This window comes from Scyliorhinus torazame, chromosome 16 (genome assembly GCF_047496885.1).
Source record: "Scyliorhinus torazame isolate Kashiwa2021f chromosome 16, sScyTor2.1, whole genome shotgun sequence".
Lineage (NCBI taxonomy): Eukaryota > Metazoa > Chordata > Chondrichthyes > Carcharhiniformes > Scyliorhinidae > Scyliorhinus > Scyliorhinus torazame.
Genome location: NC_092722.1, coordinates 44,624,970 through 44,647,068, shown reverse-complemented (window position 1 = coordinate 44,647,068; position 22,099 = coordinate 44,624,970). Strand labels below are relative to the sequence as shown.

Sequence of the window (22,099 nt, the reverse complement as noted above, 5' to 3'; positions counted from 1 at the left end):
CATAAGGTAAGTATGGTTGATCCCGTAGGAGTGGGGGGACAAAATTCCCCATCAGGATAGTCATCTGGAACATCGGGGGACTTAACGGCCCAGTGAAAAGATCCAGAGTCTTCACCCACCTGAAAGGTATGAAAGCCAAAATAGTCTTCCTCAAGGAGACTTGCCTGAGGAAGAAGGGCCATCTACAGGTGAGGAAGGACTGGATGGGACAGACAACCGGAATGGAGAGGTCTCACCCTCCACACTCTGGGAGGAGCTGAAGGCTGTGATCAAGGATGAAATTATTGCATACAAAGCATGAAAAGACAGGGAAGAGAGGGCAGCTAGGCAACAGCTACTCAACTTCATATTGGAAGTAAACCGGCAATTCTCCGTGGCCCTGACTGTAGAGCTCCTGGCTGAGGAGAAAAAACTACAAATGGACTTTGCCCTGCTCTCCATGAGAAAAATTCCGCCATGCACAGGGGACTCTGTACGAGCACGGAGACAAAGCCAGCCGCCTGCTGGCTCACCAGCTGAGAAAGCAGGCAGCCATGAGGGAAATAGCCCAGATCAGAGTCAGCAGGGGCAAACTAGTAGCGGGGCCGGAAAAGGTGAACAACGCATTTGAGGCCTTCTACCGGGTGCTGTACACCTCCGAGCCCCCGAAGTGGACTTGGGGTTAAAGCAACTCCTCGATGGACTAGACATGCCAGTTGTTGGGGAAGATATGAAATTGGGGCTGGAAGCACCATTAGAACTGGGAGAAGTCCTGGAGAGCATCAATTCCATGCAGGTGGGGAAGGAGGCAGGACCTGATGGATTTCTGGCGGACTTGTACAACAAACTGTGATGGCACTGGCCCCGCACCTGCAGGAGATGTTCACTGACTTGCTGGCAAAGGACACCCTGCTGCCTATGCCGAGATGAGCCTCAATCTCGCTGATACCCAGAAAGTAAACCGAATGGCCCATTTCGCTGCTCAATGTAAACACAAAAATACTGGCCAAAATCCTAGCAAGGCAACTGGAGAACTGTGTACCAGAGGTGGTTGCAAAGGACCAGATGGCTTTTGTTAAGGATAGGCAGCTAACGTCGAACATCAGGTGATGACCCCATCCAGGGTGAGAATACTAGACGTGATTATCTCCATGCATGCGGAAAAGACCTTCGCCAGAGTTGAACGGAATCATAGAATCATAGAATTTACGGTGCAGAAGGAGACCATTCGGCCCATCGAGTCTGCACCGGCTCTTGGAAAGAGCATCCCACTTAAGCCGACATCTCCACCCTATCCCCGTCAATCAGTAACCCCACCTAACCTAATGACAATTTATCATGGCCAATCCACCTAACCTGCACATCTTTGGATTGTTAAAGGAAACCGGAACACCCGGAGGAAACCCACATAGACACGGGGAGAATGTGCAGACTCCGCACAGACAGTGACCCAGCCAGGAATCTAACCTGGGACCCTGGAGCTTTGAAGCAACTGTGCTAACCACTGTGCTATCGTGCTGCCCCCAGTACCTCATAGAATTGTAACCGATGTATACAGTTTCTGTGTACGTTCACTTTCATCTTTGTTTTGTATAAAACGAAAAACAGTTTAAAACAAGAACAAAGCAGTCATTCTAGATGAACATCCACTTCCTACAATCCAAGAATTATCAGCATAATTTCAGAACGGCAAAGTCTTGTAGCATCTTCAAATACCCCTACTGGAGCAAAGCCAGCTTTGTACAGCTTTTGTTACTCACAAAGGTGTGTTTCAGTAGCACAGAATGCTCTATGGACCAGGTTCGTCATCTAGCGCATTCCAGAAGATTGATTAGTCAATTTTGTCAGATGTTGAGTAGATTCACAACCTACTAGATAATGCTGTTTGCCCATGGAAGGGACAAAGGGGAACATGATCAGTGATTATCAGCAGTGCTCCCACTCGTCTCGCACAACGCAATTTGGCATTCGACACGGACAAATATGCATCGTGGCCCCCGAGATTGACCTTTTTAGGGTACAGAGTGGTGTTAACTAGGGTAAAGCCTACACATGAGAATGTCAAAGCCATTCATGTGCTTCCAATCCTGATTAACATCAAAGAGTTGGCATCGTCCCTCAGCACTGGCATCGTCCCTCAGCACTAACAATTTGGTCCTAAGTGAGGAGAGACCATGGGGCCTCTTCAAAAACTACTGTGCAAAATGGACAAGTGCACAACTAACCGTGTTTGACATCTTAAAGGCAAAGGCAGCACCTCTGCATCGCTGCCAGTCCTTGCGCATTTCACCCCACATGCAGAAACCTCTGTCACGATAGATGTGTGTGGTGAACCACTGTTATTGTTGTTCCGCTGTTACAGCGCTGTATATATTCTCTGTCACTGTTTGTTCCATTGTTACTCACTGCGTTATATATTGTTCTTTGTTCTTCCATGACTCTGCCCCACTGGGTGTTGTATATAGTTGACTGATCTGTGCCTTATCTCCAGTCTGGGTTCAGCAGCAGACAGGCTACATCTTAGAGTATTAAAACCATTACTTTGTTTCCTACAACTTGCCTAGTGCGTAATTGATGGTGCATCAATGTGACAGGAAATGGGATAGGAGCTGGTACTCTCTCTGTATAATGAAGGAAGTGAATGACCAATCACTCGCACAACAAGCGCTTTGTCAGAAGCTGAATGTAGATATTCTACTGGAGAACAGGAAGCACTAACCTGCATCTAACACGGGAACATTCACATATGTATCTCTGATAGAAAGTCAGAGGGGAAACCATTTGAACAATCTGTTCAGACCCAATTTAGCACACAGTGATCCAACCCACACTCTGACTAGAAAGATATCAGCCGATCTTAAGATCAATCATAACGTTTGCGTGCCCTTGACCATTCTTAAGCCGTTGCCCTCAAACAATGAGAATATCTGAGTAAAAACACAATAAATCACAAAATGACTAGGTAAAGAAAAAGTATGCTTCAACAAGTGAATATACGCAATTGATGTGAATCCAACCAACAGATTAAGCAGTTGCTTGATACCAACACTTAAACCTGTTGGATGACAACAAATGTGGAACACAGGGGGCGAAATTCTCCGTTATCGGCGGAAAGTCCGCCGATCGGCGCAAAAAACGGCGCAAATCCCACTTGCGTCACGTCATTAAAATGGGACGATAGTCTCCGGCCCGAAATGGGCTAGCAGCGACGTAACGGGATCCGCGCTTGCGCAGTGGTTCACGCCGTGCAGCGTAATACGCGCTGCACAGCGTGACGGCTCATAAGGCCGCGCAGCTCCCCCCCCAACCGACCGGAACACCCGACCGCAACACCCGACTGGATGGCTGGCCGTCGCTCAGCCCCGAGGTTCGAGTCACGCGATGTGGAGGCGCTCCTGGACGCGGTGGAGTAGAGGAGGGATGCCCTGTATCCTGGGCACGGCCGCAGAGTTGCCCCACGCCACAGCCGGCGTCTGTGGAGGGAAGTGGCAGAGGCCGTCACCGCTGTGGCCCTGACACCATGGACAGGCACCCAGTGCCACAAGAAGGTGAACGACCTCGTCAGAGCAGACAGGGTGAGCCTCCCCCATATCCCCCCCTCCCCATATCCCCCCTCCCCCATATCCCCCATATCCCCCCTCCCCCATATCCCCCCTCCCCATATCCCCCCTCCCCCATATCCCCCATATCCCCATATCCCCCATATCCCCCCTCCCCCATATCCCCCCTCCCCCATATCCCCCCTCCCCCATATCCCCCCTCCCCCATATCCCCCCTCCCCCATATCCCCCCTCCCCCATATCCCACCTCCCCCATATCCCCCCTCCCCCATATCCCCCCTCCCCCATATCCCCCCTCCCCCATATCCCCCCTCCCCCATCCCCCCTCCCCCATATCCCCCCTCCCCCATATCTCACCTCCCCCATATCCCCCATAACCCCCCCTCCCCCATATCCCCCTCCCCCATATCCCCCCTCCCCCATATCCCCCCTCCCGCATATCCCCCATATCCCCCCTCCCCCATATCCCCCCTCCCCCATATCCCCCATATCCCCCCTCCCCCATATCCCCCCTCCCCCATATCCCCCCTCCCCCATATCCCCCCTCCCCCATATCCCCCATATCCCCCCCTCCCCATATCCCCCCTCCCCCATATCCCCCATATCCCCAAGTGAATCCAGCCCTAACCTTAACCTCTGCAATGCACGCGCAACCGATGGCGTGCATTCATATACCTGCCTAACACTGTTGCCTTTTACCCCTGCCACCACCCCCCCGCCCACAGGAGAAGCGCGCACACAACAATAGGGAGCATGTGAGGACTGGAGGAGGGCCTGCTGATGAGAGGCCACTGACCGTACACGAGGAAAGGGCCCTGGAACTGGCTGGCGGACCTGAGGACCGGGAGGTTGCTGATATAGAGGTCGGGGGCCCACCAGCAAGTGAGCCACCGACAGCCTGTCCCCATATCCCCCCTCCCCTATATCCCCCTCCCCGTATCACCTGATCACTGCCTGATGTCTAACCATGCATGCTTCATTGTGTATCGCAGGACCAAACGTCCAGGCACCCATCCCCGCAGATGCACACCGCCCGCAGGATGCCCCTCGGAGACCACAGGAGATGGAGAGACCCGCACCCTCCAGCATGCGACGCCCGCAGGATGCCCCTCGGAGACCACGGGAGACGGAGGGACCCGGACCCTCCAGCATGCGACGCCCGCAGGATGCCCCTCGGAGACCACGGAAGACGGAGAGACCCGGACCCTCCAGCATGCGACGCCCGCAGGATGCCCCTCGGAGACCATGGGAGACGGAGAGACCCGGACCCTCCAGCATGCGACGCCCGCAGGATGCCCCTCGCACACCACGGGAGACGGAGAGACCTGGAGCAACAGGGAGACGACACCCCCGTCACGTGCGGGAGCGACCACCCAGCGATGAGGGGGGCAGCCACAGGCCCCCGTCACATCCGAGCCAGGACACCACTACCCAGGACACCACTACCCAGGACACCACGACCCAGGACACCACTATCCAGGACACCCCTACCCGGGACAGCACTACCCAGGACACCCCTACCCGGGACAGCACTACCCGGGACAGCACTACCCAGGACACCCCTACCCGGGACAGCACTACCCAGGACACCCCTACCCGGGAAGACGAAATACCGGACAGTGACTCAGAGTGGATGGGTGGAGACGAACCCCCACCCCAAAGTGCCATGGAGTCAGAGTGGGACGAAGAGCACGACACAACGCCACTGCTGTCACCAACACCCTCCACCATCGCAGAAACACTCACTACGGTTGGGCACTTTAGTGATGAGGCGTCTGGTACACTCACTGGTGCGCACAACACAGCCGTCCCGGTACAGCAGGTGGAGGTAGGAGCAGCAGAGGGACCGGGCGGTCGGAGGGCAGCCCAGGCCAAGCGAACATCTGCCGCCCAGATGGATCCCGGGTTCCTGCAGTTACCACACCCACACATAGATCCGATGCAACCACCGACCCGGAGACGAGCGAAGAGGGTGACGGGTGGCTTGCGGCGGCTGCGGTCGCAGGTGGAGGGGTCCACCCGTGTCCAGGAGCTGGGAGTGGTCCCGGTCATGCGTGCCACCCAGGCTGACACCGCACGGGTGGCGTCCGCGGTGGAGGCAATGGGTGCGACGGTGTCAGACATGGGGAACGGTTTGCGAGGCCTGGGGCCTTCCGTGCAGGCGGCGTCTGTGGCCCAGGAAATGGCTGCCCTCTCACAGGAGGCCATGAGCCAGTGCCAGATGGCAGAGGCGCTCAACGCCATAGCCCAGTCTCAGCAGGCCATGGCCCAGTCTCAGCAGGCCATAGCCCAGTCTCTGCAGGCCATGGCCCAGTCTCTGCAGGCCATGGCCCAGTCTCAGCAGGCCATCGCTGAGGGCATCGGCGCCAGTGGCCATGTGCGAGCCGGCGTCGCACTGTCACAGACAGGGTTTGACAACACCCTGGGCTCCATGGCTGCAAACCTGCAGACCCCTGTCGATACCAGCACGGGCCTCCAGGACTGGCAGCGCCAGATGTCGGGGGGGCGTCGGATGGCCAGTCCGTTCGCATCCCCCACCCATGTAGAGGCCTGGGGGCCATCGGGCACCCCGAGGGAGGAGGAGGTGGTGTGGTCCGTCCCGGCTCCCTCTGTAGGGGAGGTCCCGGTACACCGCGACACCTCGGACTCCCCCCCCCCCCCCCCTTCCGTCCCAGGTGCATCGGGTGGGCAACGGGCAGGACAGGCTGGCAGCTCGCCATCCCAGTCGCCCGGGCCGCAGCCTGGCCCATCTAGGCCAGGACGCCCCAGGAAACGGCCGCCAAAGGGATCCAGTGTCAGAGGGCAGGAATCACAGGAGTCCACCTCCAGTTCTGCTGTACCGACTGGGGAACCAGGTAGACGTAGTCAAAGGGCCCGTAAGGCCAAACAATTAGACACTGAGTAAGTTGGCATGGGTGCAGGGCACAGATGAGTTTTAGGGGCTAGGGCACGTGCATGAACTCCTTTGGTTATTAAAGTCAATGTTACACCTACCGAAGCTGCCTTTGTGCTCTGTCCAAAGTGTGCGGGCGTGTCATGTACGTTGAGCGCAAGTGTGTGTGTGAGGGGTGGTCTCACCTCAGCCCGAGGTGAGTTTTCCCCCTTCCCCCTGGGCCGCCATCAACATCCCCCGGGCAGAGGACGGGACCGTGCGCTGCAATGTCACAGCCGCATGCAGGGATGGTCCGGGTGGATGGTGGTACTGTGGCCATGGGTCAGACATAGTCCAACGATGTAGAGCCAGGAGCTCACCGCAGGGCGGGTTGTCATCATCCTCCATGGCCTGCGATAGACACGCGTCCACCCGCAACTGGGTGAGCCCGGCCCGTTGTGCCGCCGGTGGATCGGCAATGGGGGGGGGGGGGGGGGTGCATGCGGGTGGGGTGTGTGGGGTTGGGGAGGGGGGTGAGGGTGCTGGGTGGGTGGATGGGTGGGGGGTGTGGGTGGTCGGCTGTTGCCATGGTGTGCGGTCTGTGGCCATACTACCCGATTCCCACGCCCATCTAGTCAGTGAAGCGGGCGGCTATCAGTCTGTCCCGTGCCCGCTGGGCCAGCCGGTAACGGTGGACAGCCACCCGCCTGTGTCTACCCCGTCTGCCCTGACCATTGCCCCCATCCCCCTCATCTGGGGAGGACTGTGCCTCTTCCTGCTGCTCCTCCACTCCGCCCTCCTCTGCCTGCGGCACATCGCCCCTACATGGGCATCATTGTAGCGGTTCTCCGCCTCATTGCGTGGCCTCCGTATAGGCGTCATCAGCCACGATCGCAATGGGTAGCCCCTGTCGCCCAGCAACCAGCCCCTCAGCCGGGGATGGCGTCCCTCGTACATGCCGGGGATGGATGACCGCGACAACACGAATGAGTCATGTACACTGCCTGGGTGACGGGTGCAGACGTGCAGGATCATCATGCGGTGGTCGCAGACCACCTGTACGTTCATCGAATAGGTCCCCTTCCTATTAGTATTCCTATTAGTGAACACGGCCCTGTTATCTGCAGGTGGCCACACGGCGACGTGCATCCCATCGATCGCGCCCTGGACCATGGGGAACCCGGCCACGGCAGAGAAGCCCACGGCCCGGGCATCTTGGCTGGCCCGGTCCACGGGGAAGCGGATGTAGCGGTGCGCCATGGCATAAAGGGCATCTGTCACTGCCCGGATGCACCGGTGCACCGATGTCTGCGATATGCCGGACAGGTCCCCACTCAGTGCCTGGAATGACCCCGTTGCATAAAAGTTCAGGGCCACCGTAACCTTGACGGACACGGGGAGAGGGTGAGCCCCGCCAGTGCCACGCGGTGACAGGTGTGCCAGCAGGTGGCAGATGTGTGCCACGGTTTCCCGGCTCATCCGGAGTCTCCTCCTGCATTCCCGGTCCGTAAGGTCCTGGTATGACTGGCGGGGCCGGTTCACACGGGGCGCCCTCGGGTGCCTCCGTTGCCGTGGGGCCGCGACGTCCTCCTCCCCCTCCTCATCCTGTCGGTCAGGTGTCCCTCCAGCCTGGGTGGCTGCCGCCTGCCCCTCTGCGGCAGCCTGCGCCGCCTCTCTGGCACGCTCCTCCTCCTCCTCCTCCTCCTCATCCAGGGCAGCAAAGACATGAGCGGCTGCCACCACGGCGGCCAACATCGCTGGATGATCTGAAAACATGACGGCCTGGTTGGGGGGGGAGGGGAACGACGACATATCATCATTGCCCATTTCCCCTCCTCCCCCCAGCCAGGTGGCATGGACCGCATGGGTCCAACTGTTGGAGGCTGGCACCTGGCCAGGTGGACCAACTCATTTGCCCTCCCATCACCCTCCTCGGCACGGACCCCCTCCCCAACCTCCACCCCAGCACGGACCCCCCCCCCCCAACCTCCACCCCAGCACGGACCCCCCCCCCCAACCTCCACCCCGGCACGGACCCCCTCCAACCCCCAACCTCCACCCCAGCACGGACCCCCCCCCCCCACCTCCACCCCGGCACGGACCCCCTCCAAACCCCAACCTCCACCCCAGCACGGACCCCCTCCCCAACCTCCACCCCAGCACGGACCCCCTCCCCAACCTCCACCCCAGCACGGACCCCCCCCCCCCCCAACCTCCACCCCGGCATGGACCCCCTCCAACCCCCAACCTCCACCCCAGCACGGACCCCCCCCCCAACCTCCACCCCGGCACGGACCCCCTCCAACCCCCAACCTCAACCCCAGCACGGACCCCCTCCACAGCCTCCACCCCAGCACGGACCCCCCCCCAACCTCCACCCCGGCACGGACCCCCTCCAACCCCCAACCACCACCCCAGCACGGACCCCCCCCCCCAACCTCCACCCCGGCACGGACCCCCTCCAAACCCCAACCTCCACCCCAGCATGGACCCCCTCCCCAACCTCCACCCCAGCACGGACCCCCTCCCCAACCTCCACCCCAGTACGGACCCCCCCCCAACCTCCACCCCGGCACGGACCCCCTCCAACCCCCAACCTCCACCCCAGCACTGACCCCCCCCCCAACCTCCACCCCGGCACGGACCCCCTCCAACCCCCAACCTCCACCCCAGCACGGACCCCCTCCCCAACCTCCACCCCAGCACGGACCCCCCCCCCCCCAACCTCCACCCCGGCACGGACCCCCTCCAACCCCCAACCTCCACCCCAGCACGGACCCCCTCCACAACCTCCACCCCAGCACGGACCCCCTCCCGGCACTCCCCCGGAGCCCAGCCTACTCTAACCACCCCCCCCCAGCCGCACACACACACACACAAGCCGAGACACACCTCTCCTCACGCAATCAGTCTGCGGCCACGCCATTTCCTGCCCAGAGCCAACCCCCCAGGCCGTCACTCACCTCCTCGCTGGTCGGCGTGAGCCTGGAGCACTGGGTCACGCCGATGAAAAGGAGGTTTGATTCACGTCGACGTGAACGGTCATCACGTCGACGGGACTTCGGCCCATCCGGAAGGGAGAATATCGGCAGGCCGACAATCGGCTGCCTTGCGCAGACCCGTGACATTCTCCGCGGCAGCGGCGCCATTAACGCCCCGCCAACTTTTCTCCCTTCGGAGACTTCGGCGGGGGCGGGATTCACGGCGGCCAACGGGCATTCTCCGACCCTCTGGGGGGTCGGAGAATGACGCCCAGGATGCTTTGTAGACAGCGATTATGAGGATGCATTCCTTTTCCGATGTATGATCATGATGTTGATCATTGCTTCATCGAGGAGATCATGCGGAATCCAAACCCTAAATTTGTAGATCATTGTATTGGTATCAACAACTTTCAATGTCTAATTTAAGATGTGGTTTCCTAATTGGACAGCATTTAAAGAATGCTAAGTGTGTTAAGAATTGGACGCAGAATTGCACTTTAAGCCAATTTAAGATTGCCACCGGGCTTGCGGTGTGGCTCTCTTGCATTTGCTAGAAGCTACATATATTCGTACATAAGGACCTGTCCTCTACAGGAAAAAGGAATATACCCAGACATTGACTTTGAACTAACTAACTGGTGTATTGGCTCTTTGATCAGTTTTCGGGTTTGAACCTTGTGGCGGTATCGAGAGATACCTGGCGACTCTAAAGCAAACATAATTAGGATTAAGGAAGGCGACCATATTGACCGAGAAACAGAGCAACACTAGTTTAACAACAGATCACCCGTGTAGAACCTGAGAGTAGCCCAAGAATCTGAATCTCCCCTTCTCTGTTCCTTAATTTCAATAATATCCTTCCCTGATTCAACCCTATCTACTGTATTGTTGCTAATCACACTCCACATTCATTAACTTCCTTTAAATTTGGGCGGCATGTAGCACAGTGGTTAGCACTGCTGCCTATGTCGCTGAGGACCCGGGTTCGATCCCGGCCCCGGGTCACTGTCTGTGTGGAGTTTGCACATTCTCCTACGTGGGTTTCACCCCCACACCCCAAAGATGTGCAGGTTAGGTGGATTGGTCACGCTAAATTGCCCCTTAATTGGGGAAAAAAAATAATTGGGTACTCTAAGTTTATATTAAAAAAACTTCCTTTAAATTCTATAATGTCAACCTCTCCTTCAAGTTATTCAGACCAAAGAAAATCGTGACACTTTCAATTCTTCAATTATCTGGTCGCTTCTAAATCTAACCCACAGCTCTTGACTTTTAATGGCTTTTCCATTGTCCTTTATCTATTAATATTTTTGACCTCACACCATCTGCTGATTACCAACGGAATACCCCTATCTCCATTATTAATGCCACCTTGAAGAAGCTTAATGTCCTCTTAATGCTTAAACAATTTTTTCGTCCCTTCAAACTCTTTTGTCCATAAAGGGCAAATACGGCTATGGTAGTGTTCAGTTGTTCTGTTTGACTGTGACAGTCTGGTACCTGATCTATGCTCACTGTACTTGATTGGTTAAGTTGTGATGTTGACTAAAGATAAGCATAAAGCATGGAAGCTACTATAAGTTATGAACTTAAGAAAGTAAAAATTTTATATCATTGTATAAAAGCCTAAACCAAGAACCTGCACACGTAAAAAGTAATGTCATCTCTGCATTGACCCGAGATATAAAATATGCAACACCCACTACTTAATCATGTTTAATTAGCTTAAGAGGTGTGCAGAAAACCTTCCAGAATATTTTTCTTTTTACTTGTAAATTCTGGGTTGTCTTTCACACCAACAGCTTTCCTCATCGCACATTCCATTTGGTCAACATAACTAGACCCATTTTCTTATTGTTTATTCTGAATTTTCCAAGTAGATAATTTCAATATTGAGGGGAAGATTGGATATCTTCTTGTTCATTGATTGTGTTCTTCTATATCGTTACTTGAAGCATCTGTTTTTGTATTATGTTATGTTCTACTGAAAAAGCTTTTAATAGAAGTATTTATATTTTTTAAATAAAGGAAGTTGGATCAATATGAGAGTAAAGGGTAAGATATCCTGAAAGGCTGAGAGGAAATGGATGGAATTGCTGTAAACTCATGTGGAGTACAAACACCAGTACAAACCAGTTGAGCTGAATGGGCTATTTCAAGATTGTTCAATGCAGTGTAATTCTAGGAAGCGAGCTGCACAACCAGAAGTGTGCCTCAAAGTGGGATGGTTCCTGATAGCTGTGCTCTTAGCTCTGCCAGAAAGTGCTGATATATTAAAATTTGGCCTGGCTCGGATGCCTTTCACATTCAATTATCCTACCAGCAATCATTTGATGAACGTGGGACAGTTGGATGGAGGTAGCCAGGGCAAGCCATACTCCAGCATGCGACATTTGAGGCAAGAACTGGGGAAGGAGAATGGTCTTCCTCACAGGTGTTTTTATTTTCTCTTTAGGAGCAGAACTGATGTGCAGACTTGTACAAATTGGAAAGCCCCAATCATTTGGGATGGAACCTTCAACCCTGAGCAGTATGATGCGATGTACAAGAAAAAAAATATCGTGATTGGTCTCACGGTCTTTGCAGTTGGCAAGTATGTTGGTGCAATTTATGCAGTGCAGAGTGTCATTATCGAACTCCACATCCGCTGTGAGATTTTTTTTTACAGTCTCAGCCCTTTTATCTTACCGAATAGCTGCTAGTAAAAGGAGACCTGGTTATAATGAAGATCCTGTGCAGGGGAACCCACCCCATTTATTTCACTGGGCAGACTTCAGTACAGCAAAATACGAGTTTCAATTTTCTGATGACCATCATTAACCCAAAACATTAAACTCTGAAATACCGGTCAGAATCTTTCAGCCACTCACACCGGTGGGATCCTCTGGTCCCACCGATGGTGCACCCCTACCGTGGGTTTCCCGACGGCGAGAGGTGCATTCAACAGGAAACCCTATTGGCTAGAGGATTCCTCCACCGGCCAATGGCGTGTTGCCTTCGCTGCAGCGAAATACGCATCGGGGTTGTACGGAGAATCCTACCCACTGACTCCGTCTCTTCTCTTTCCAGAATCGCAGCTTGACCTGCAGAGTGTCTCCAACGTCAGCTACATTCTGGTTTCAAATTTTGACTTAATTGCCAAATGTTTGAACAGGCTAACGATATATAATTCGACCCTTACTGACCAAACCACCTGCACAGTCTACTCATCATAATGGGCAGCACGGTAGCACCAGTGGATAGCTGGGTCATTGTCTGTGCGGAGTCTGCACATTCTCCCCGTGTCTGCGTGGGTTTCCTCTGGGTGCTCTGGTTTCCTCTGTCACTCCAAAGACATGCAGGTTAGGTGGGTTGGCTATGAAAAATTGCCCAATGACCAAAAAGGTTAGGAGGGGTTATTGGGTTACGGGGATAGGGTGGAAGTGAGGGCTTAAGTGAGTCGGTGCAGACTCGATGGGCCGAATGGCCTCTTCTATAAGGCTGGAAGTTCCCCACTGTCAGCTGAGATAGCAATTAAGGCCACAATTATATTTCAGCCTGAGCACAACGGTGATGTTCCTCTATGCTGCTTGTTTTCTAAATTTGCCTGAATCTGGAAAAAGAAATGGGATGAGTATTTGAAAATAAGAACTTGATGGGAAGTGAGGCAAAGACAGACAAGTGGGATTTGGGTAGATGGATTCAGATTTGAATTTGGGACCTTTGGTGATCTGTATGACCTATTGCACAAGATGGATTGCTTACAGACTTATTATTAATGGACCTAGCATTGTCACATATACATCATCTCCTCTGCTGTAATGTCTATAGTTCTCACTTTGACTCTTTGGAAGAGAAGATTTTGCATTCTGAGCAAGAGGCATTCACAGGACATTTAAGACAGCACCTGAAGTTGTTTAATTTTGTATTAATTTTATACAACTTAGAATTCCAAGGGGTAAAGAGTTCTGAAAGCTATGAGGCTACATAAAATGTCAATTGTGGGTCGGCTCGAGACAACACCCCAGTAGGGGTGTTGGCTAGAGGATTCCTCCACCGGCCAAGGGGTTTATTGATGAAGGACAAAAGCTGGTAATAATACAGGCACAGAACACAATATAACCAGACTTTGGTCCTGGGTCCTGCTCTCAGGGCATCGCACAAATTCCCTATTGGCCGGGATTCACGTGATTGGCCCTGAGTCGGTCTCGTGGTCAGTCAAAAACAGCCCCTTAAATGGCCGCACTACCACATTAATGATATTTCAATTAGAGTACTGTTTGCTATATTGGGCTCTACACAATAGGGAGCATATTGAAGCTTTAGAGAGGGTACAATGCATTTTCAGTAGGATACAGCCATGTACAAGGAAGTGCAAATGAGTGGACTTCATGTATGACATTCCAAGTGAAGGCACGAACGGTTTGGAATGTTGGGAAAGCAAAGGCTGAAATAAATCTGTACGGTAGGCGCTACTGTCAGAGAGTAACAGGCCAGAACTCTAACCTCAGGATAGCAAGCTGAAGAAGAAAACCAGTTGCATTTGTGTTGTGCCGTTCACATTCCTCGGGAAGAATCGAGGTCTACAAATCCAACAAAGTTCTTCCTTTATTGAAGTGTCCTCTTGTAGTCAAACATAGCCATCGGTCTGCACCTGACAAAGTCTGACAAAGAGCAACTGAAATGATTGACCAATGAATCACCATTTATCACTACAATGAATTACTATTTAAATGGAGAGAGATTATGGAACTCAGTGGTACAGAGGGATCTGGGTGTCCTGATACATGAATCACAAAAATGTTAGTATGCAGGTACTGCAAGTGATTTGGAAGGCAAATGAAATGCAGCCATTTATTGCAAGGGGAATGGAATATAAAAGTAGGGGAAGTTTTACTGCAGCTGTACAGGGCCTCGGTGAGACCACATCTGGAATACTGTGTAGAGCTTTGATCTCCTTATTTGAAAGTATATATAGAATTTCATTCAAAGCAGTTCAGAGAAGATTTACTCGACTCATCCTTGGGATGAGGGCTTCTCTTGTGAAGAAAGGTTGGACCTATATCCATTGGAGTTTAGAAAAATAAGAGGTGATGCCATTGAATCATATATCTCCTGAGGGGATTTGATAGGGTGGATACCAGGTGGATGTTTCCTCTTGTGGGGGAGACCAGAACCAGGGGACACAGTTTAAGAATAAGGGGTCTACTGTTTTAAGACATAAAGGAGGCAAATTCTTTTCTCTCAAAGGGTGGTTAGTGTGTGGCATTCTCTTCTCCCCAAAGCAGTGCAACGCTGGGTCACTGAATTTATTCAAGGCAGAGATAGACAGATTTTGATAGACAAAGGAGTCAAGGGGCACAGACAGAGTTTTTTTTTAATTCTTTTAAAAATAAATAAATCCCAATTCATTTTTTTCCAATTAAGGGGCAATTTAGCGTGGCCAATCCACCTCCCCTGCACATCTTTGGGTTGTGGGGGCGAAACCCACGCAAACACGGGGAGAATGTGCAAACTCCACACAGACAGTGACCCAGAGCCGGGATCAAACCTGGGACCTCGGCGCCGTGAGGCATCAGGGCTAACCCACTGCGCCACCATGCTGCCCCGGGCACAGACAGAGTTGAGACACAGCTGGACTAGGCACTATTAAATGGTGGAGCAGGATCGAAGAACTACTCATGCTCAAGTCTCACATTCCTATCTGCTTTTGGTGGGGTTAGTTGAGATGTTATTGAAGCAGAATGCGGCAATGCTACCTCTTAATATTCTTTTAAAGCCTGTTCCTTTACATACCCCTGAAGTGCCAGGTTCAGTGGCATTGCATTAACTGGCAGCTGCAATGAAAATGAAGCTCTTACTGAAGAGATGCTTACTGTCCTGTGAGAAACTTGGCATGTTGAACAAGATACTTGTTTATTAATTTACCTCTGAAAATCTGCCCAGGGTTTTCAAATCTACCAATTCAACTGGGTTTCTGCATCACACATGCTTTTCAGAACTCCCTTTGTGCAAGAATGAATTTGGAGTGAGCACAATATAAATCGTCTCAACTTTTGCCAAGAGCCTGGAGTGTTCTGAAAAGAGGCTCTCAGGAGAACCTTATTTTTGGAAAATTGTTTCCATGCACAGTGGTATTTCTAGAAATCTGAACCATTTGCAGCAATCCCCCCCCCCCCCCCCTCCCCCTCCAATAATCAGAATAAGCGCAATCCAGGACAAATCAGCAGAGTTCTAAGTTTCTTTTTGTGACACGAATGCCTGACTGCCAAACTAAACAAGCCGATGCCTTTCAGCAACGTTGAAACCTTCCATGGTAATGTAATTCCTTATAGGAATGGAACTTTGCCAGGTAGTAAATCACGTTCTAGTAAGACTAACTGGGCTGCCTGTGACCAAGGCCTCTGATGTCCGGTTTTCCTTCAAAAATGGGTAAAGCTAAATACGAGGGAGGAAATATTCCACCTCTGTAAAGCTTTGGCCAGCTGCTTGGGAGAAAAATGGACATTTTTTTTAAAAAAACGTTGGCTGGTATATAAAATAACTATGGGTTTGTTGAGGTAAATTGTGAATATTATGTAAATATGTTCCCAATACCATATGTCAAATTTAAACCAGTCAAATATAAAGCTAAGTCAGACACAAGAAGGAACTTCATACCTTGCAAAAGGTGAGAAATGTCTGGGACACGCTGGCGCAAATGACAGGAGACACGAGAGGATTAATGATCTTGGGTTCTCAGCTGAGAGTACAACTCAAAAACAGGGCTACAGTGTTTTATATTAATTCATGGGCTGTAGGACTTGCTGGCAAGGCCAGCATTTTCTGCCTGTCACTAATTGCTGCACCTGAGTAGTTTCCTAGGCCATTTCAGAGGGCAGTTAAGAGTCAGCCACATTGCTGTGGGTGTCTGGAGTCACATGTAGGCCAGACCCGGTAAAAATGGCAGATTTCCTTCCCTAAAAGACATGACTGAGCCAGATGGGTTTTTATGGTATTCGGTAGTGGTATCATGGTCACGATTACGGAGACGAGCTTTCAATTCCAGATTTTTTTTTCTATTAATTGAATTTGTTAATTATTTGAATTTAAATTCCCCCCAGCTGCTGTGCCTAGGTTTGAGCCCATGTTCGCAGAGCATAAGCCTGGGCCCCTGGATTACTAGCCTAGTAACATTACCGCTATGTCACCACCTCTCCTTTATTGGGGTATTAGAAAGTTAACGTTGGAGTGTGAGGGGGCGAGATTGAGCAGAGTTATGGTACCCTTCAGAGTGTAGAGCCTGTTGAGAACACCAAATATCCGGTACGGGTCATATCGGGGAAAACATGGGGGTAAATTTTCCAATCCCACCCGCTGTGGACCATTAAAAGGTCTGGTGGGAATTTCTGGTCCCAAATGGGCAGTTTGGAAAATCCTGCCCATAACCTCCAGTTTTTGCTGTTTTGTTCCTGTCGAGCTGCTGACACAGCCGACTTGGCTTTCTGATTTAGGCTTTAGGGAGCACTAAACTACCTTTTCCAAAGTTTCAGAACAAGCTCATCTGTGGGCTGGATTTTGCACTACCACCATCAAGTCGCCTTCCCACCTCTTATTGCCTGCCCACAACTTGTCTGAAATTCTATGCAGGTTGGTGGAGGCATTGAGCATCCCGCCTGACCTTGGGCCTACTGAGTGGCCAATTAATGGCTTCTTAAGGAATTCATCCACTCATGCTGGTATTTTACCCACAGCAGGATGAGATCCAAATGAGCTCGGCAACTTCAGCTGATAAGGGACAAACCTCCCTGAACCCATTGGAGGCACTTCCCCTCAGGTCATTCTCCACCCAAGCCTTTTAAACCCAGAGAACCTTGTCCTCCTCACCGGGGCAAGGTTTGCAGGATTCGGCGAGTCTCCGGCCCTGGACTTGCCGATAGGCTTCTCAGAACTGTGGGACTGCCTGTAAACCCAACAGTGGTCATCAGCCCTGGTGTCATTGCTGGGACTAGAGCTGCCTGCCATCTTAAAGTGGGACTTCCTACCGACGGAGGGTAGAAGTCTTACCGTATGCTTCTCCAGTGATGAATTGCTGCAGGGCAGTTGTCGGGATTATGGGAGAGGCTTCTCGGTCGACTTTTTAGTTTGTGTTGGTGGGGATGGTAGTTGTATGGATCATGGCGCTATGTTAAATCTAGCCGTATGTGTAGATGCAGGGGATGGGCGTGGGTCGGATATTTTGGGGGGGGGGGGGGGGTTGTGTAGGGTTCACTTGTCATTGAAGGACCATAATTTGGATGTGTCTTCTTTACAATGCTAGAGTAGGAAAATATGTAGGGTAGGTTTAAGATGCACTTTCAGTTGTCATAGTAATGAGAGTATTAGGTGCCATTTTAATAAACTGAGCATAGAGTGCCAGCTTGCTCCTTGTCCACAGATATGTGTTAAAAATACATTCACTCAGGGTGACTGTTGGGTAGGCTTCCTGGTTAATGGAAAATTGGAACACACTGATTTGACCAAAAATATGCCTTTGCGAGAGTGCTTCCGGCAGTGAACTCTGATCTTGAGAGGATCTTGCAGCCCCAGTATTAAAATATCTAGTGCCTGGGTTGATGGCTGCATTATTCCTCACATATTAACACGAGCTTGTGCACCAAGATCAGGAGTTATGCCCTCCAAAATGAGCTAGCACCTGGAGGAAAGGTTAAACTGAGTTGGAAAATTGCGGGGAGGAATAGTGTGTGGGTGTGTTTGTGTGGCAACTGTTTCTGAGAGAATGCATTTGTTTGCATATTTCAGGTATCTGGACATGTATTTGGAGAATTTCCTGGTATCCGCTGATGAATACTTCATGCCGGGGTTCCCGGTTATCTACTATGTATTTGTTGATGACCTGCTGAAGCTTGAAAGGCTGAGGCTGAGGCTAAGGCCGAGAGCAAGACGAAAGGTCAAGGAGTTCCAAGTTGAAAGGCATAAGCGATGGCAAGACATTTCTATGTTCCGTATGAGGAAAATCAGCAGACTGATTGAGGACCATGTCAAGCACGAAGCCAACTACGTGTTCTGCTTTGACGTGGATCAGAGATTCCAAGGCCGCTTTGGCACGGAGACATTGAGCGAGTCGGTGGCTCTCCTGCACGCCTGGTTCTACAGACGGCCAAAGTTCATGTACACCTACGACCATAACCCCCTCTCTGCAGCTTACCTGGAATCTGAGGGGGACTACTACTATCATGCCGCCGTGTTTGGTGGGATTTGGCAGAGGGTCCAGAACCTGACCGAGACCTGCGACCGGGGCATCACGCAGGACAAGCAGGAGAATGTGGAGGCTGTTTGGCATGATGAGAGCCACCTCAACAAGTATTTCTGGTTGCACAAGCCCACCAAAGTTCTCTCGCCAGAATACTGCTGGGACCCGATGATTGGATGGCGAAGAGACATCCGTGTGATCAGACTGTTGTGGGCTAAGAAGCAGTACGACATCAGTCGACAAACCAACTAAGCATTTAGAAATTTTCTATTGATTTTAACACTATGTCCCTTGAAGTGAGGTGTATTTTCCCATTCTTCTTCACTCCCAAACAGGTACAACTGGGTTAGGTGTGTGGCATAGCAGATTGCGCACTGTGCCTTAATCCTCTACCCCCCTACCCCCCCCCCCCCCCCCCCGCCCTACCCCACCACCACCACCACACACAAACTCAGATCATCAGTGTTGTGTGAGGGCAGCATGTGGCACAGTGCTTAGCACTGTCCGTGTGGAGTTTGCACATTCTCCCCATGTCTGCGTGGGTTTCACCCCCACAACCCAAGGATGTGCAGGCTAGGTGAATTGGCCATGCTAAATTGCCCCTTAATGGAAAAAACAAATAATTGGGTACTCTAAAAAAAAATTTTTAAAGAAAAAAAAAATCAGTGTTGTGTGAAAGAATGTTTTTTAAACCCTGACTTCGAGTCGAGCAAACTAATATAAATGAAGTGTCTGGATTAAAAGTGAGGGGATTCGATGAAGTATATGCAGCCTTTTAAACTTGTTTTGTGAATTATGTTTACACAGGCCATTGAGGCCAGCACTGACCTTCGGGGATAAACTGCCTACGCTATTTCAATATCATTGACTGTGGTGTACAAATAACTCTATATTTGGAGGATGGCGAATACCATATATTTGGCTCAAGAGATGAATAAATTTTTATTTCTGCCCAAGGTTTTTGTTTTTGAATAATTTTTGATTATTTCCACCCTTCTTTCCCTCACCTGGCTAGTCATTTTGCCCCAATCTCTGGTCTATTCACAATATATATTAATGATTTAGATAGGGAACTAAATGTAACATCTCCAAATTTGTGGATGACATAAAGCTGTGTGGGAGGGTGAGCTGAGAGAGTGGTGCGGAGATACTTCAGTGTGATTTGGACAAGTTGAGTGAGTGGGCAAATGAATGGCAAATGCCAGGATAATTTGGATAAATGTGAGGTTTGGTAGCAAAAACAGGAAGGCAGGTTATTATCTGAATGACTATAGATTGAGAGAGGGGAATGCGCAACGAGACCTGGGCGTCCTTGTACACCTTCACAGAAGGTAAGTATGCAGCAGGCGGTGAAAGGTAAATGGTATGTGGCCTTCATAGCGAGAGGATTCCAGTACTGAAACAGATGTCTTGCTGCAATTATACAGGGCCTTGGTGAGACCACACCTGGAATATTGTGTGCAGTTTTGGTGTCTTTATTGGATGTTCTTGCTGTAGAGGCAGTGCAGCAAAGGTTTGCCAGACTGATTCCTGGGATGGCGAGACTGATGTATGAGGAGAGATGGAGTCGGTTAGGATTATATTTGCTGGAGTTTAGAAGAATGAAGGGTTGGGGGGGTGGATTTCATAGAAACTTATAAAATTCTAGCAGGACTAGACGGTAAATGCAGGAAAGATGTTCCTGATGGCTGGGGGAGGATATGGAGTAAAGCATTTAGGACTGAGATAAGAAGTTTCTTCACCCAGAGAGTGGGGAGCCTGTGGAATTCTCTGCAACAGAAAGCAGTTGCGACCAATACTTTGTATATTTTCAAGATATAACACTTGGGGCTAAAGGGATCAAAGGATATGGGGGGAAAGCAGGAACAGGTTACTGATTTGGATGATCAGCCAGGACCATAATGAATGGGAAAGCAGGCTCGAGGAGCTGAATATTGCTATTTTCTATATTTCCATGTTTACTGGGGTGGGTTTTTCAAACCAGGCGTGTGGAGGGGAAAGGTGTCTCTCTGAGCTTGATGGCATGCATTTCCAATTTCCAGTAGATCCCCTGCCCAGAATCCAGTCTGATTGACAGGTTTGACTTTCCCATCGGAAGAAGCTACAGCCAAGGAGCAGGTAGGCCCAGAGAGCTGAGCAGTATGTCACAGGAGAGGGTGGTGGGGGGGGGGGGAATGATGGGAGTTGAGGTTGGCAGAAGAAGTGGGCACCGCTGCCCCCCCCCCCCCCCCCCCCCCAAGCCTCTCTTCCTCTCTTCACCCTTCTTTTTTTAAGACACTCCTTAAAACCCAATACATTGACCGAAAAGTTGGTCATAGAGTTTTTATAGCACGGCAAGAGATCATTTGGCCCATCACGTCTTCTATCTTGACATCCCCTATTTTGGCTCTTATGTTAAAAATTGATTGGTAACCCTCATGTTATCAGTGCCTTGGTTAAAAGTGCAAAATGAATCGAAATTGTTGGTGGAGAGTTCAAACATGAGGAGGCAAGCACATTGGTTGGACTGGGGGTAGCACTCTTCCTCCTGGCCCACAAGCAATGCTGGATAACACTTACCTCTTCCACACTAAAAAATGATAGTTCCGTGAATACAGTAGAATTACTAGAAATGGAATTTGTTTTTAGAAAAAAAAAGGTATGCTGTGATTCTTTGGTTCTTGTGGTCTCTCTATCATGCAAGTGCTCTCTTGCCCTGGTGATTTCCCTGATAGTGATCTTGCCCTTGAGATAGATTTGTTTTGTAAGGGCTGTCATCTACTTAAAGACATGACTCTCACGCAGGTCCTGGCACAATCCTTTCCTGATAAGATTGAATGTGCTCTCAAGAGATAAGCAGAAGGATGATCTCATGGGCTGGGGGCTGGAATTTGGGAAGGTTGAGTCCCTTAAATGTAGGGTATATAAACAGGCACTCCACAGGGAGGGTATATAAACAGGCACTCAAGGGGAAGGTATGTCAGACAAGGTAAAAAGGAGGTGGTTTCCTGCTGTCTTTGACCTAGCTTGGGTCAAGAAGACAGAGCAGAAGAGACTGTCACTGCCAGTTGAGTTCACTTTGCTCCATCTGTCTAATTCTGGACTGGTAAACTGTTCTCATGTGTTGAGAGTTATATGTCTATTGTCGATTTAGCTCGTATCTAAACTATTGTTTTTAATAAAGTTATTTACGCCACTTGAGATCTTGATTCCCTTTTTTGGGTAGTGAGTGACTCTCAGACCAAATATTACAGTGGTGTCAGAAACGGGCTCGCAATGGTCAGGATTATAATGCTGGACTGTGAATATTATAATACTGGTAGAAAATCTCAGACGGGCAATGGTTCAGCAATGCCAGAAATATAAAGACATTGGTATTTTACAGGTAACAGTTAATAGCCTGGTAGAAAAAACAGGCCTCCCTTCAAGGCAATTTGATATCCTGAGAATTTCAGCTGGGTGTGATGAGGATTACAATCGGATTCTCAGTAACATTTTTCAATGGATAGCCAGA

General features: G+C 50.8%; 1 protein-coding gene across 5 annotated transcripts in view; it reads left to right on the top strand.

Annotated features, from left to right (window-relative positions):
* LOC140392788 (N-acetyllactosaminide alpha-1,3-galactosyltransferase-like) overlaps nt 1–21,786 on the top strand; it is an 85,303-nt gene extending 63,517 nt beyond the window's left edge. For all 5 annotated transcript variants that reach the window (XM_072478422.1, XM_072478421.1, XM_072478425.1 and 2 more), the window contains 2 exons: nt 11,851–11,988; nt 18,156–21,786. In XM_072478422.1, coding sequence (XP_072334523.1) covers nt 11,851–11,988; nt 18,156–18,858 — 841 coding nt within the window. In that variant the 3' untranslated portion in view covers nt 18,859–21,786. The remainder of the gene's footprint in view (nt 1–11,850; nt 11,989–18,155) is intronic.
* Nucleotides 21,787–22,099: the final 313 nt, after the last annotated feature.